Source organism: Lynx rufus, unplaced genomic scaffold (assembly GCF_022079265.1).
Source record: "Lynx rufus isolate CCGP_SWC_20201006 ecotype Redwood Valley unplaced genomic scaffold, mLynRuf1.p SCAF_17, whole genome shotgun sequence".
Classification (NCBI taxonomy): Eukaryota; Metazoa; Chordata; class Mammalia; order Carnivora; family Felidae; genus Lynx; species Lynx rufus.
In genome coordinates this window covers 4,794,956-4,810,772 of record NW_025814831.1, presented here as the reverse complement: position 1 = coordinate 4,810,772, position 15,817 = coordinate 4,794,956, and the positions used below count along the sequence as shown (strand labels likewise).

Genomic DNA, 15,817 nt, shown 5'->3' with positions numbered 1-15,817 from the left:
CTCTCTCTGTCTGACACCAAGTCCTGAACCGGAAGTCCCTTTACAACTCACCAAGTGCATCCCCATCACACAGGTGAGGACAGAGGCCCAGAAGGGCAGGAATGCTCCCCTAAGGACTTGTCAAGTGCATCAGTTAGCCCCAATGCCATCTGGACCACAGGAGATGGACCTCCCTCCCTGTCCCTGGAGCTGACTGTCCTCCAGCTTTGGGCTGTGGGAGGGGAGGGGAGGGGAGGGGCGAAGGGGAACACCAGACACTACCTACCCGAACGCGTCACCCCTCAAGATCGGGCTTCTGAGTCCGACGGGCCTGGCTCCGGTCCAGCAAGGGCACGGCCACCAGGAGGGTGGGGGCAGGGATGCAACCACCGCCAGAAGCCCGGGTTCCCGTCCTGCTCCATCCCCGTGGCACAGAGTTCTTCATACCTCCCTGTGCCCCATCCGCCGCCGGGTAGCTCTGCGGGGCCCTCAGCCCCACGAGGTGCTCACCCACGGCCTCCCCGAGCCGGTGGGATGTGAGCAGACACGCAGCGGTCAGTGACTTCACACAGGTTCGTGCACAGGGGCTTCTCTCTTTCCGTGCCCCTGCCTTCCCCACGAGACCAGGCCTGGGCAAGCCTCCCAGAGGACGAGCAGAGCCACCGCTGTCCCAGCTGGGGCCATGCTCCGGTGGCCGACACCAGGGAGCCCGGCAAGGTCAGCAGGGTGCCAAACCCGGTCCGGCTGAGTCCCGCAGCACGTGAGACACGAGCAGGTATCACCGCCGTGTGGTTGTTACCCAGCGTTACTCTGGCACCAGACGGACTGCAGTCCCTAACGCACCGGGTAAGATCACCTGCTCGGAGACGGCCGGCAGGCCCCCTCGAGGAACGGAGGTTCAGAGAGGCCGAGGGCTCGTTCGAGGTCACACTGGGGGCGGCTTCGGATCCCGAAGCTCTCCTGGGGCCCGCCCCCCCCCCCCCAGTGTGCTGGCCTGGCAGACAGGCGAGCCCGTCCCAGCCTGCCCTCCAGGAGCCCACGGTCAGTGAGGGAGACACGGGTAACCAGAGAACGCGGACCGATTCAGGCATTTTGGAAAGTAAGGAGGAGAGGACAGGTGCCCCGAGCCCTGAGGGATGAGGCCAAGCTCTGCAGCGGGAGAATGAGGACGCATGAGGGCCTTCTCGGTGGTGGCCACGCAGTCACCGCCATCAGCCCCCACTCGCGGCCCGGGACAGCCTGACCCCGGCGGTGCAGGTGAATTTCACCCTTGCTAGAATGGGACCACCTGCCACCACCTTCTGCCCGATCAGACGCCTGCAGAGGAAAAGCAGTCACACACAGCTGCTGCCTCCCCAGCCCCTCCGGGCCACCTGAGAGCGAAGCGAACCCACCTGAGGGTGCGGCTGGTGCGCCGGGGACACAAGCTGTCCGGCCCGGGGGAGGCGGGGCCCTGGCGGCCTCGCTGAGACACAGCTGGGCCTGGAGGCGGGGCTTCTCCTGGACTTTTTTTCACCCTTCAGAGCCAGTAAATTCCTCCTTAGCTCAAGTTCGTTTGGATGGAGCTTCTTCCATGTGCAATCCTAAAGGGCCCTATCAAAACACAATTGCTGGGGACAGGGAGGTGTCCAGGGGCCAAAAGACTTCACAGAGATGGGCTTCTAGGAGGAGGAAGCCCCAACTTCCTGACCTGGCGGTGTCCGGGCGGCGTTCCAGCAGGACCTTTCCTGGGGGCTTCCCCCAGCAGTGGGGGGAAGGAGCTGGGGGAGGAGTGAAACAAGCTGGCAGGCACCAGGACGCAGGCTCCCGAAGCGCCCAGGCGCAGTTGGAACACGAGTGCACGGCGCCTCGCGTGAGCTGGGGCTCAGGGCCGGCGGTCGCTGTCATCTCCACAGCATTCCCAAGCACTAGGCTCTATCCCAGGGGCTGTGTACACACGACCAAACCTTTTCTCACAATAACTCCTCGAGTCAGGGCTGAAAGTTCTGCCCATTTTACAGATAACCCAGGTGGAGGCACAGAGACTTCAGGTAAGTTGCCCGAGAGCACACAGCCTGGCTGTGGCAGAGGGAGTGTGCAGACAGAGCCAGCGCCACAGAGCCTCTCCCGCCTTTCTGCGTCCGCCACCTGCTCCAGAAGGTCCTACGGAAGACGAGGAACCTTCCATGCACACGCGTGGAGGGAGGCCCAGAGCGCTCCCTCCCTGAGCAAGCCTACCCCTCCCGGGGCCCCAGCCAGGCTGGGGGGCTCCTGGAGGACAGACAGCGTGCCTGGCCCACTCTGTGTGCCCAGGACTGCCGTGGGAGCCTGGCGTGGAGCAGGGCTTCAGGGTGGGGGTCCCAAAAGAGCAAAGGGCTCAGGAGGACCCCCTCAGCTCAAAACAGCCCGGGGCTGAGGTGAAGCATCACCAGCAGGCACACCCTCCATGGCCTCACCAGGGCCCCTCTCTTCTCTGAGCTCTCCCTGCCAGCACACGTGCACACACACACACACACACACACACACACACACACACACGTGCATACACCTGGCGTGGCCCTGCATACACAACACGTCCACGACCTCAGCTCAGAAAACTGAGGCCCAGAGAAGCAAAGGGACTTGGGGCATCTCTCTGCTGGCTGTTTGCACCCCACGTTTTTCAAGGGAGGGTGAGAAACAGAGGTAGCAGATCGACTCAAAGGCGGCCCCGCAGCCGGCCTCAGGGTTCAGAGAGGGTCTGCCCCTCACACACAAGTGGCCCAGCACCCCAGAACCCCTCCAGCCCCAGGAAGGCCCCAGGCCACCATACAGGGTCTCTGGCAGGTGCCGGCTCACCGTCCAGAGGGGCCTGGCCGGGCACCAAGAGCTGTGTCTGCCCTCGGGGCAGGAACGCCAGCGCCCAGGCTCTGAGGGGAGGGGTGGGCCAGAATGTGGGGGGCCAGAGCCGTGGCGGGGGCAGGGCAGGCGAAGGAAAGGCCGGGCGGGAGTGAGTCACAGGGCCACGAGGCCACAGTGCCTTCTGTCCTCCAGTGGGGGTGCCACCAGCCCCGAAGCAGCACGTAAGTCCTATAAAACATCCTAGAACCTTCTGGAGTGGTGGAGGGACAACATAGGGAAAGCACTGGAGAGTAGCCACCCAATCTCCTTGCAATGTCGACGAGGCCCGAGGGAGAGAAGGGGCAGGCCCAGGTCACACGGCAGGTGGCCAGGAGCCCCAGGCCTCTAACCCCGGAATGCCGCCCAAACCCCTGCGGCGTCCGGGCCCTGGGACCCTCACAAGCTCTCGTGGCCCGGCTCGCAACCTGCCCCACCACCATCTCCCCCGTTCCTGCCTGGAACTGCGTGGAAGGTGTCAGCTGGGGCCCGTCGTGGGAGGCGGTAGGGAGACCTGATGTCTTGAGGACCCTCTAAGACCAGACCAGTGAGACCTCAGCCACCGCCCCCCCTGCAGGGTGTCCAGTCCAGCCCAGCCAAGCTGGAGTCCAGGGAGGCGGAAGGAAGTTTGGAAAGAAGTCATTCTCGAAGCAAATGAGCACACTGACGGGAGGCCCTGGGTGCCCGTGGGAGGACCTGCTTCTCCCAGGAAGGGAAACAGATTGGCCAGGGGATGGCAGGACTCACCTGACACCAAACCCAAGGGGGACTTCCCAGGGGCTGCCTGGTCTTGGCACGGGCCCTGGGGGACCTCACTGGGCCCTAACTGCCTCCACCCTCCACCTCGATCGCGGCTACCAGCAGGCAAGAGAGCGGAATGAAATACCTCGGAATTCTCCTGCAACGAGTTTCCAGTAACTCCACGCCACGCTCATTCACTCGCTTCACAAAGGTTTATTGGGCTTGTCCTGGGTGCCGGGATCAGGTCACTGCCAGGGATCCCGACTGGGCCACCCGGGGAGAAGCAAGGCCTGAGCAGCAGCAGCTACGGAAAACCATGGTGAGACACACGCCTACCGAGGCCGCACGAAGGAGGAAGGATGAGGGCAAGGGAAGTCTCAGCTCCCTCCAGGTGGCAGGGCAGGCTGGGTGCAGGCCGAGGGGAAGGCAGGGGGGAGGAGGAAGAGAGCTGCCAGGAGAGGACCTGAGTGGAGGCCCAGAGGCGGGACGGCACCCAGGAATTTCCAGAGTACCAAGAGGCCAATGGAAGGGGAGACCAAGGGTCAGTGGCCAAGGACGGCTGTGACCCAGGCCTCAGCCAGGACATACTCAAAGTTCTCCCCCACTTTTGGCCAGGTGTGCAGGCTGGTTCATCTCCCCCAGAAGCCCTAGGAGGCCTGAAGGGTGGCCCAACCCGTCCCCATGGGAAGTCTCCGCAGCAACATCCCTGGTCACCGGGAGTTGCTCACCGGGCCCACCGTACACCCACCAAGCCCTGCACAGGACGCTGCGGGGGAAGGGTCAAAGCCTGGGCAAACCCCCCCGAGGCCTCCCTTGCACAGGGAGACAGCCCCATGAGAATGGCCTGGGAAGTCAGGAGGCCACCCAACCTCCCGTTGGCTGAGCCAGGCCCCCAACGCCTGTCCCCTCCCCCCCACCAGCCCCTTTCAAGTTGCTCCTGGACACCAGATGGACCCAGTTCAACTTGTCCTTCCTTTTCTTTCCCCTGCCCGCCCCCTGCTGGAGCCGTGAGAGGGCAGGCGGGAAGGGGGGGTGGGGCGGGCCGAGCCAGACCCAGAAGCATGGGGAACAGCCCCAGCTTCAACTCTGCAGTTCAGAGTCTGCCAGGCCCACTGGGGCCAGGCCTCTGGGCCTTGGACCAAGACTCTCACTGCTGACCCCCAGGACAGGTCAGGACAGGATGGGCAGCTGGCAGGAAGGGCCAGATCCAGGTGGAGCTGGCATTCTGCCCTGGGAAGAGGGGAGGAAGGTGCAACAGGGACGCTTGGGGACGAGAGAGGGTTTCGGAAAGGGAGAAGCCAGGGATGGAGAGGGAGTCGCCAAGCCCGGGCCTGGCTTCCAAAGGCCAGGGAGCACCTGGATCTTGGGTCTGTCCTCCCCTGCACAAGCGGCCGTGGGAGCCAGAAGGGCCTGAGCACCGTGTCCAATGTTCTGGAATCCTGAGGTATGGAGTGTAGCCTGTCAGCCCAAGAAACAAGCAGAACCCCCGAGCAGCAACAGCCCGAAGGCCAAGCACTGCTCCCCCCCGAGCCTCCCTGGGATTGGAGGGCATGGGGGCTGGGTGCTGCTGGCTGGGCAGGCCAGCTTGGACCAGTCTCGCTTGTGCCCCAGACTACTGCTTCCACACACCCACCAGCACCACCACCAGATCCCCGGGGCACGAAAGGCTCTCCCCGGCCCCAAGTGGCTTTTTCATTTTCTGAGACTAAACATGGTAAGGTGGGGAGGGCTGCCCCATGGCCCTGTCCCAGCTTCTGTGTGCGTGGGGGCAGGGCACAGGTCCTAGACTGGCATCCTCCCCTGCCCCCCAAAATCAAGGAATCAGGGCTTGAAAGTTTCTCCAACAGAAGTTGGGGCTCCCCTTGCCCCTGCCGGGGAGCCGCAACCCAGACCCCCAACCATCTCCTCGGAGACTTGCCAAGCAGGAGGCTTCACTCACCACACACACCACCCAAAAGGGGGAGCAAGAAACAGGAAGGAAACAATTTGCTAGCTCAGGGGTGCCCTGCGGGAAGAGGGGTGCAGCCCAATGGGACCCCCCCCCACCGCCCCAGCCAGGTTTGGCTCAGGGAGAATTCCCTAACCCACCTGAACGCCCCCTACCCAGGGCGGTGAGGGACAGTGAGGACCAGGCTGGCTTTCCTCTAGGCAGAGAGCTCCTGGGGCTGTGCAGCCCCAAACCCCTGCTTCAGACAGCGGAGAAATCACCCCGGCGGGAGATACAGAAAGGGGGCTACATTGGAGCGCACCCCGCCTTCCACTCTGGGTCTTGACTGCTGGAGCCACGGGTCCATCGGGGAGCTTACGCGGCCGAGGATCCCGCCAGGGCCGCGAAAACCGGAGCGAAGGACCTCCGCCCAAAGCGGGGTGTGTGCCCTCGCGCCCGCGGGGTCCCGCTGGGTCCTGGGTGGGGGCTCCTTGCCCTGCAGTTGACTTCTCCAGACTTGTTCCCTCGTCGTCGCCGCCGCCGCCGCCGCCGCCGCCGCCGCTGCCGCCGCTGGGAACGATTCGCCCTCTTCCCTACCCAGCCCAGCGAGCTCCCACCTCCGCCCGGGGCGCGAGCGCCGTCTCCGTCCCGGATAGAAGTTAGGCGGCTGGTCCCCGGGACGCGCAGCGCACGGGACTGTGGCAGCAGTAGCCCCGGACTCCGCCACCGCCGCCCCAGAAAAGTCCCCGCTACCGCGAGGGCGTATCTGGAGGCTCGACTCCCCGGGACCGGGTACAAATCGCTTGCGACCGGGCCCAGACCTCACCCCGGAGGGCAAGGCGAGCCAAGGCGAAGCGGGGCTCGCTCCGGGCTTCGGGGACCCCAGGTCAAGGCACTTCCCCGCCCCGCCGCCCCTGAGCCCAAGTCGCCGGCCCCGCGCCGAGCGCAAGCGAGGAACCGGATGGTCTCCGACTCGGCGGCGGGGCCGACCAGGGCCCCCGTGGAGTTGGGGAGTCGCCCCGCACCCCTAAAAGCCTCAACATTCATTCGCGGTTGAAAGTACGCACTTTACGCGTCCAGGCGCCTCCGCGGTGAGTGGAGCTGCAGCGCTCGGGGTCGGCGAAGGTGGCTCAGCTCGGGCGCTCCAGTCTCGACGTTCCCGGGGCAGAGAGCAACGTCCGGGGACGCACGGGACGGGTGCGCCCGGCGGCCGGGGCCGCGCCGGGCGAGGAGAGCGGCGAGAGGGGAGCGCTTCGGCGTTCAGGCAACAGCTACCCCTAGTGGGAGAGCCGCCGGGGCCGCCGCCGCCCCGCGCCCGCTGCCCCGCGCCCCGCGCCCGCGGCGCCCCGCGCCCGAAGCGCTCCCGGGTCGGCTGGGGCGCAGGCACGGGCGCCGCTGTCCCCAGCCCTTCCCGTCTCCGGCGCCAGGCGCTAACCGGCCCGCGGGCCCTGGCCTCCGCACCTCCCCGCTGCGCCCCGGAGGCCGCTGACCCTAGAACGGCGGCGCCGAACGGGGACGAGATGGGACGGGGCGGGCGCGGCCGGGACGGCGCGCGGCGGCCTCGGGCAGCGGCGGGGGGCGCCGAGCGCGGTGTGCGTGGCGGGGCGGTGCGGGGGGCGGCCGTGTGCGAGGCGCGAGTGTGAGCGCGCGCGGGAGGCGAGCGGGCGGGCGAGCGGGCTCCGGGAGGCGAGCGGCGCCCGCGGGCGAACGGGGAAGGCGGCGGGGGCCCGAAGTTGCCTCCTCGCGGGCCCGCGTCCCCCGGCGGGGCGGGAGCCGGGGCCAGCAGCGCGGCGGCCGCGGCCCCGGGCTCCCGCGGCACCTGGGCAGCGGCCCCGCACGAGCAGCAGCGGCGGGGGCGGCGTTGGCGGCGGCGCGCGGGAAGCGAACCGGAGCTCCGGCGCGGCGCGGCGGCCGCCGGGGAGCTCGGCTCAGGTGCGCGGCGAGAGGGGCGCGGGGCCGGGGCCGGGGCCGGGCCGCCAGGACCGAGGCCGCACGCAGCGCTAGAGCGCTGGCCGGAGGATCTCCCCGGCGGACGCCTGGGTCCCCGGTCCAGCTCCCCGTCCCGGGTGGCAGCCGCGACCGGGGTCCCCCGCCGCCACCGCCACCGCCACCACCCTCCCCCCACGCCCCCGGAGCGCTGGCCTCGGGGCCCGGCCCCGCCCCCCGCCGGCCCCCCGCCCGGCCGCCCCGCCCTCGGCCCTCGATTTCCGAGGCATTGGCCGCGCCGCTGGGCGATCCCTCCGGGCTCAAGTTGCAAGGGGGCGGGCCCCGGCCGGAGGTGGAGTCTCCCGCCAATTGAAGCCTCGGCTATAAATCGAGCTCCCCGCACGGCCGAGGCCCAGATGCCTCGCCGGGCCGCCCCGCGGTCGCTGGTGGGGGAAGGCCGCGGGGCCCAGGGGGCTTCGGGGGCGGCGGCCACCATGCTCCGCTCCCTGCTGCTTCACTCCCTGCGGCTGTGCGCCCAGACGGCCTCGTGCCTCGTGCTCTTCCCGCGCTTCCTAGGCACGGCCTTCATGCTCTGGCTCCTCGACTTCCTGTGCATCCGCAAGCATTTCCTGGGCCGCCGCCGCCGCCGCCGGGGTCAGCCCGAACCCGCCGCTGAGCTTGACAGCGACGGCGAGGAGGTGCCCCCAGACGACCCGCCGGTCTGCGTGTCCGACGACAACCGCCTGTGCACCCTGGCGTCGCTGAAGGCCGTGTGGCACGGCCAGAAGTTGGATTTCTTCAAGCAGGCTCACGAGGGCGGCCCGGCGCCCAACTCGGAGGTGGTCCTGCCCAACGGCTTCCAGAACCAGCACATCCTTGACTACGCGAGGGGAAACCGCCCGCTGGTTCTCAATTTCGGCAGCTGCACCTGACCACCGTTCATGGCGCGCATGAGCGCCTTCCAGCGCCTGGTCACCAAGTACCAGCGCGACGTCGACTTCCTCATCATCTACATCGAGGAGGCTCACCCGTCGGACGGCTGGGTCACCACAGACTCGCCCTACAGCATCCCGCAGCACCGAAGCCTGGAGGACCGGGTCAGCGCGGCGCAGGTACTGCAGCAAGGGGCGCCCAGCTGCTCTCTCGTCCTCGACACCATGGCCAACTCCAGCAGCTCGGCCTACGGGGCCTACTTCGAGCGCCTCTACGTAGTCCAGAATGGCACCATCATGTACCAGGGCGGCCGTGGCCCCGACGGCTACCAGGTGTCCGAGCTGCGCACCTGGCTGGAGCGCTATGATGCGCAGCTGCGGGGCGGCCAGCCGCGTCGAGTATAAACAATCAGTGGACCGTTGACTGAACTTGGCGGGCGGTGCCTTCGAGCCTTCGAAGCCCACGTGCAAACGCCCCAAACCAAGTCAGGTTTGCCGAGGGCCCAGTGACACAGCCGTGCTGAGCCTCGGGTGGCCGGCTGAGCCCGTGTCCTCAGCCAAGCCGCCCGAAAAGCCTCTCCCGCCTCCCTGGACTCCGTGGCTGTGACCGCCCCTCCCCTGTACCTGCCTGGCTGCCTCTAACGTGACGCCACCCTTGCCTGTGTCCCCACCCCCACCCCACTGGTCCTCCCCCCACCCCCGGAGGCCCCTGCCTCTCTCACGCCCCCGCCCCAGAGATAAGAGCCAGCGTGCCTTCAGCGGGGAGCAGAGCCCCTAGCACAGAGACTTCGGCCGCGCCCGCGCACCCTCGCGCACAGCTGGGTTCCAGCAGCGCCCGCGGCTTACCCTAGTTGCCTGGCACCCACACCTGTCGCTCCCAGGGAGGGGGTGCCCTGCTGCTTTTGTGTCTATTTCTTGTCCCTGGGCTGGGGGTAGGGGCTTGGGATGGGGAAGGGTGGGCAGGGTCATCCCCCCCCCCTCATTTGGGGTGCTCACGAGCCCCACTGCTGATGACGAGCTATCTCTAACTGGTCTTGACCACGAGCTGGTTCTGAACCGCAGGGGGCTTGCAGCAGCGCCGAATACGAGAGAGGGAAAGTACTCCGGGTTTCGGGGAGGAAGCCACCATAAAGGGGGAGAGAGAGGGCGTTTGGGGGACGGTTTCGGGGCCAGAGGAAGCCAGCTTGACAGGCACTGGCGAGGTTCGCAGCGCCCCAGGAAGAGGGAAGAAGCTGGGGCGCCTGGGAAACGGGGTGTGGGTGGAGGAGTCCAGGGCGAGAGAGATGAGGGGAGAGCCTAGGGACCCCGAGTGAGGTCCTCGTCCGTAGGCAGAGCTGCTGACTGTGGGGCCAGGAGGTGGGAGGCCCCTGGTTCCAAGGCCATTTGTGAGTGTTTTGCTGGAAATACTCCCTTGTATATAAACTTCTTTTACGCTACAGTAATAAAAGCTTGAAGTAAACTGCTTTCGGGTTGCCTCTGGTCCCTTTATTTATTTATTTTTTTCTTTCCTCTGAATAGCGACAGGAATTAAACACAAATCTCTCCCTCGCGTCCCCATAGTGACCCTGGGGGGAAGGGTGGCTGGAAGGAGCCGACGCTGGCAGGGGCGCGGGAGGGCAAGGAATAAGAAAGGGGGTCTGCGGCGGTGCCCAAGGGTGTACGCACGCACGCACACACCCACGGTGGGGGAGGTGGGGTCGGAAGAAAAACCGAGAAGCGGAGCGGGGCGGGGTCCTGGAGGGAGGCGGGAGAGGCAAAGGGGTCCTTGATTCGCCACCGCGCGCGCGCGCCCGCACAAGCGCGTTTACTGCTGCCCCTGCAGCCGCCCGTCTAACTTCTCCGAGCGCCCGACGGTGTGGGGGAGGGGGTGGTGCGGGGGACAGAGGGGGCTATGGACCAGGTAGGACTTGGCTCCCGGCCACCTGGGGCGCCTCTGCACACCTGGCTCCAACCTGGCCCCCCTCCTGCACCTGCAGCATCGTCTCCCCCTACCCTCCAATCCCCGCCCGGCTGCTGGGGTCCGCGGGAGGTGCTACTGGCGAAGCGTAGGTTGGCGGAGGGAGGGAGGACGGGGAGGGACGGCGGGCGTGCAACGCCATCACACCAGCAGCAGCACCTACTGCGGGGCTGGAGCGGAGCGGGGTGCGCCCCCTGCCAGGACATCCCCTCCTCCTCCGCTTCGCCAAGTTCGAGCCAGACCTCACCACCACCGCCCGCGACGCGCTCGGGGCTGGGAAGTGGAGACGGGGAGCGAGACGCAAGAGCCGAGGGACTCCGGAAAGAGGAGGGTGGCAGTTGCCCGGACGGGGATTGGTGGGGAGGGGGCCGGGGCGCTCGGCACCGATCTCCGTGCACAGTCGCGCCCAGGCGCTCCCGCCCAGTCTCGGCGCTCGCCGTCTCCCCTGCGGCTCCCTGGGGGGAGGGCGACGCTGGGAGCACGGGATTAGCGCGGCTCCCACCTCCCTCTGCTAGCGACACCTGGAGCAGAACGGGGGGCGGGGGGCGGGTGCGGAAGAAAGGGCGCTGAGGCGAGAGTGCAGACCGGGAGTGGGGGGAGCGGGGCAGCCGAACTTCCCCGGGCCCGGGAGGCCAGGACCGGCCGGGTCGCGGGATGGGAAGGAGGGAGTGTCAGTGAGCGCCTGGGCGCGAGAGGCGCGCCCGTTGTGTGTGTGTGTGTGGGGGGGTCTACACCCGCGGGGGGGGGGGTTGCAGCAGGCGGATGGAAGAGGGAGGCCCCCGCTCCACCAACGCCGCCTCGGATTCCGCGCCCAGCCCCCACGCTGCTCCTCTGTGAAAAGTTTTTGGAACTGACACCCTGAGCTGGGATTTTTTTTTTTTTTGCTTTAAAAGTATTTAAATTGAAAAAAATAACTTTTAAGGGAAAAATTGGCACAGATGGTATTTCTGTATCTCCTCCCCTCCCCCTCCTCCCGCGCGCTTCTTCTCACCCCAAAACCCCCAGCAAGAATCCGGAGCAAGCCGCAGGGACGGGGGGGGGGGGGGGGGGGGAGGGCCCGCCCAGAGCTCCGGCCAGCGCCGGCCCGGGTCGGGGTTTAGTGGCCTGGAGGCAGCGGAGGGCGGCCAGGGACCGCGGGGCCGCTCCTGGTCCTGGCCCGCCGCTTGGGGGTCTGTCTAGCTGGGGGCGCTGTGCGACCCCCCTTCCCCGTGGTGCCTGCGCCCCCCGGGCCACCTCCGGCTTCCCGGACCGAAATTCCCAGCCCTGGGCGCTCGGACCTGCCCACGCGCGGCCGGCTGGCTCCCGGCTTCAGGGGGGGATTCCGGCACCCCTCCCCCCACTTTTCTTCGTTCTCTTCTCCCTCCCACTCTCCCTCCCCTGCATCTTTCCCCTTCTCTTTTCCTTTTCCGTCGTTTCTTCCTTTCCTTTCTTCTTTTCTTCTCTCTCTGCCCTTAAAAATCTCTCCTTCTTATAAAATGTGAGTGGTGCTCACCGAGGAAAACACAGAACATTTCGGAGAAAATAACACCAACCCAAGGTAACCTCAGGGCGTGAGCACTTTGAAACATGCCTCTGGCTACCCCCACCGCTCACCACCCCTCTCCACCCCCACCCCCCGCATTTGTAAATATGTATGTTAATCACAAGAGCCAGATTATCCTTTTGTAGCCTGACATTAACTTTGGACTCCCCGTACCCCTCTTTCCAGGCACCCCTCTTTCCATGCCAATAAATAAGCCTTGAACGGCGCCCACTGCCACATCATCAGATGGACAGCTAGGGTTGGCTCCAAGGCCCTTCGTGTGTGTGAGGGAGGTTTCACTATTATAAACAAAAATGGGGGTGAGCTGCGCGTGCACACAGCCCCACACGACTTAGCCCACCAGCACATTCCTTACCGCGACATTGCTTCGTCAAAACACGCACATCTTTAAAGATGTCTGGTTTGCTATATTTTGCTGCACTGCCTTCTAGAAAGTCTACTTGGTTTTATTGTTTTGTGTCTTCCCAGTGCTCTCTCTTCTCTATTTTTAAGAAAAAATAGGAAGATAATACATAAATCCATTCTCAGTATTAAATTTTAAATAGAGAAGGAGGTTGAGCAGAGAAAGACAAGCCTCACGGAGAGCAGGAGTTTTCAAACTGCAAGTCAGGACCCAGCCCCCAGGTCAGGAAATCAACTGAGCAGATCAAGTCAAGCCTTTTGAAGAACTGAGATCGAATAAATACAGTGTGACTACGAGCAAACAGTTCACCCAGGGTAACCTCCGTTTGGGAAACTTCTGTTTCAAGGGGTAGCTAATGTGAAATGTATTTCTCCTGAAGGAGGGATCAGAAGTGTTTGGAAATGTTTGAAAGCTAACACCTCAAGGTTCCCTCCTGCCTCATCGGGGAAAATAGCCCCTGTGAACTGCTGGGCATGATTCCTTCCAGACTCCACTTCGCCTACGGACAACGGTGTATGAGCACATTCCCAGATACGGGCTCCATAATCAGGATCACGATGCTCGGTGTTTGATGACCGCCCCCGCCACCCTCACACACCTTTCTCCTGCCAGTCCTACCCAGCACCACTCTTCACCCATCGGTACATCTAGTCCAAGCAGCTCTGTGCCTGCGCTCTAATTTGTGCCAGATCCACGGATACCTGAGCCCCCGCCCCCTCCTCAGGAGGCCCTCTGCCCTCAAGGAATGCTGGATTCCTGGGGAGGAGGGGGTGAGCCGGCCATTGTTCTCCTTGCCATCACCCTCGTCCTCACGTCCTCACGCTTAGTGTTTCTGAGGTCTGCAGTGCGCTTAGCAACATGGCACAGGGAGAGGGAGGAGAGACGTTGAAAGAGTTCCTAGAGAAGGTCTCATTTGCCCCTTGAAGGCACAAGTGCCTCATCCAGGAAACGCCTCTGGCTGCCCCCACCCCCACCCCCTGCATTTGTAAATATGTATGTTAATCACCAGAGCCGGATTATCCTTTTGTAGCCTGACATTAACTTTGGACTCCCGGTACCCCTCTTTCCAGGCACCCCTCTTTTCATGTCAATAAGTAAGTCTTGAACGGCACCAGGAAAACACGGAAGGAAGGGCATCCTTGATGCAGAAGTCGTGGGGGGCCAGAAAGGGTACCTTGTTCGGGAAGCAAGAAGTCCCCGGTGTGGCTGCAAAGCAGAGTGTGTTGTGGTGGAGGAGGAGGGGCAGCGAGGAGCGTTGAGGCCACCTTGGGAGCCTGGGCCACCAGCTTGGCGTCTCTGCGGAGGCTCAGGGATGAGCCTCAGACAAGAAGGCAGGGGACCTGGGGGGAGGGGCGGCGGATGCCTGGGGATGGGGGATGGGCCCACCGTCCAGTCCATCGGCCACGGACAGAGGGTACTGGGCACTTTCAAGAGTCAGGCTGGCATCTGCCTTTGACCTTTGAGCTGTCTTCTAGGCATCTACCTGAAGGAGATGAACTATTGGGCACAGAGGGAGGGAGGTACCCAGAGGGCCATGGCCTCCACCTTCCGCTCTGCAGACACCTCTCTGCAGAGAAGTGATGTCCCCAACCCTGGGGCTACCCACACGTGAAACAGTAAGCAGTGACAGCTGAGTATGTGCTCTAGGGGCCAGGCACTGGGCAAAGTGCTGTATTGGGATTATTCAATTTGACCATCCTAACATCCCTCTTAGATGAATATAATTATTAGCCCCATTTCATTGATGAACACACTGAGGCTTGACATGGTTGGAGTCAGCCGGGCCAAGGTGTTACGGACTGAATTGCGTCCTTCTTCAAAGTTCATATGTCCAAGTCCTTAGTACCTCAGAATGCGACCTTATTTGGAGATGGGATCTTTAAAGAGGTGCTTAGGTTAGGATGAAGTCATTGGAGTGGGCCTTGATCCAGTATGACTGGTGTCCTTCAGAGAAGAGGAGATTAAGACACAGCCACACTGAGGGACGACGGTGTGAGGACACAGGGAGAAGAAGGTGGCCATCTACACACCAAAGAAAGAGGCCTCAGGAGAAAGCAGGTCCGCTGACACCTTGATCTCTGATTTGCAGCTTCCAGAACTGTGAAGAAATAAATCTCTGTTATCTAAGCCCCCCAGTCTGTGGTACGTTGATATAGCAACTCTAGCAAACTGATGCCCAAGGTCACGGACTAGAAAGTGGCCTTGACCACAGGCCTCTCTGACCCTAGAATGAGGAGGGGTTCACGTCAGGCCGCACACCATCCCTGGCAGTGGCCAGAAGGAATCAGGGAGCTTGAGATTTCCCCAGCACAGCCCAGGTCCACCCTCTGTGGTTACATGAAAACAGCGCTTAGAGGACGGTGGGTCTGAGTTGGGCAGTGAGTTGTGTGTGATCTTTTTTAATATCTGCAAAGACACACACACAGGCAGCTCTAGAAAAATCTACCCCGAGGAATTCACAGTAGCTGTCTTTGTGTGGGTGGGATTATGAGTGTTTTCTTACTTTCTTCTTGTTGCTTGTCTGTAGCCTGTGATTTTTCTGTAGTGAATGTGTATTGCTCTTATGACAGAAAAATAAAACTAAAAACAGCAAAAAGAGTGGTTGTGGCAAGTAGAAACCTGGAGGCAGGGAGGCCAGGGCAGGCAGAGGTTCTGGCTGGAGATGATGCGCCCTGGGCCATGTCCGGGGGTGGGAGGTGAGAGCGCCAGGGCGGTGTTGACATGAGAGACATTTGGGAGGAGAAAGGGGGGCAGGGTTGCTGAGCAAAACACAAGACACCCCATTAACTTTGAATTTCAGGTAAGCAACAAATGATTTTTAGTATAACTATGTCCCAAAAGTTGCATGGGATATACTTAGAAAGATATTTTTTTTTATTCACCGTTTATCTGAAATTCAGATTTAATTGTTTGTTCATTTTGAAATCTGACAGTCCTGGGGCACCTGGGGGGCTCAGTCAGTTAAGCTTCTGACTTGGGCTCAGGTCATGATCTCACAGCTCGTGGGTTCGAGCCCGGTGTCCAGCTCGGAGCCTGGAGCCTGCTTCGGATTCGGTGTCTCCCTCTCTGTCTGCCCCTCCCTGACTCACACTGTCTCACTGTCAAAAATAAACATTAAATCTGACAGTCCTGAGCATGGTGGGTGGGCAGGCCAGGGGCAAAGGGGGAATGACCACCAGCCGAACCAGCTGATGATTTGCAGGGCCCCTTGTTCAAGAACAGGGGAAAGTGCCGTGAAAGGTGCAAAATAGACAGCTTTTTACTTTCTTTCATGGTACCTCAACGTGCCGTGGCATTTCTTTCCTATTTAATGGCATTATAAACAAAGCGAAATTAACATTTTAAGTTCTGTATTAGTCTGGGTTCTCTGGAGAAACAGAGCCAGTAGGATACAGAGAGATTTACTTTAAGGCATTGGCTCTCGTGGTTATGGAAGCTGAGAAGTCTAAGACTGGCCGTCGGCAAGCCGCAGATCCAGGAGAGCCATCGAGGTAAGTTTCAGTCCAAGTGACAAAGGCCTGAGACCCCGGAGCGCCAACGGCATAGCGTCCGG

The 15,817-nt window shown here is 62.9% G+C and overlaps 2 protein-coding genes across 2 annotated transcripts; both read left to right on the top strand.

Moving 5' to 3' along the window:
• The first annotated feature begins 3,194 nt into the window (after positions 1 to 3,194).
• Positions 3,195 to 7,802, top strand: LOC124512422 (translation initiation factor IF-2-like). The gene is made up of 4 exons (XM_047079899.1): positions 3,195 to 3,339; positions 6,006 to 6,148; positions 6,242 to 6,337; positions 6,999 to 7,802. The coding sequence occupies exons 1-4, from the start codon at positions 3,195 to 3,197 to the stop codon at positions 7,800 to 7,802; spliced, it is 1,188 nt and encodes a 395-aa protein (XP_046935855.1).
• Positions 7,803 to 7,845: 43 nt separating this feature from the next.
• DIO3 (iodothyronine deiodinase 3) lies at positions 7,846 to 8,766 on the top strand. The gene has a single exon (XM_047079765.1). The coding sequence runs from the start codon at positions 7,846 to 7,848 to the stop codon at positions 8,764 to 8,766; it is 921 nt and encodes a 306-aa protein (XP_046935721.1).
• Positions 8,767 to 15,817: the final 7,051 nt, after the last annotated feature.

What these genes read in the sequence shown, in the direction of transcription:
- LOC124512422 (XM_047079899.1), top strand. Translation starts at nt 3,195, where the DNA reads ATGCCGCCCAAACCCCTGCGGCGTCCGGGCCCTGGGACCCTCACAAGC. An exon ending in GGGGCGCGAGCGCCGTCTCC is followed by an intron (nt 6,149 to 6,241) that starts GTCCCGGATAGA and finishes CCGCCGCCCCAG; the next exon opens with AAAAGTCCCCGCTACCGCGA. An exon ending in CCCAGACCTCACCCCGGAGG is followed by an intron (nt 6,338 to 6,998) that starts GCAAGGCGAGCC and finishes CGCTGACCCTAG; the next exon opens with AACGGCGGCGCCGAACGGGG.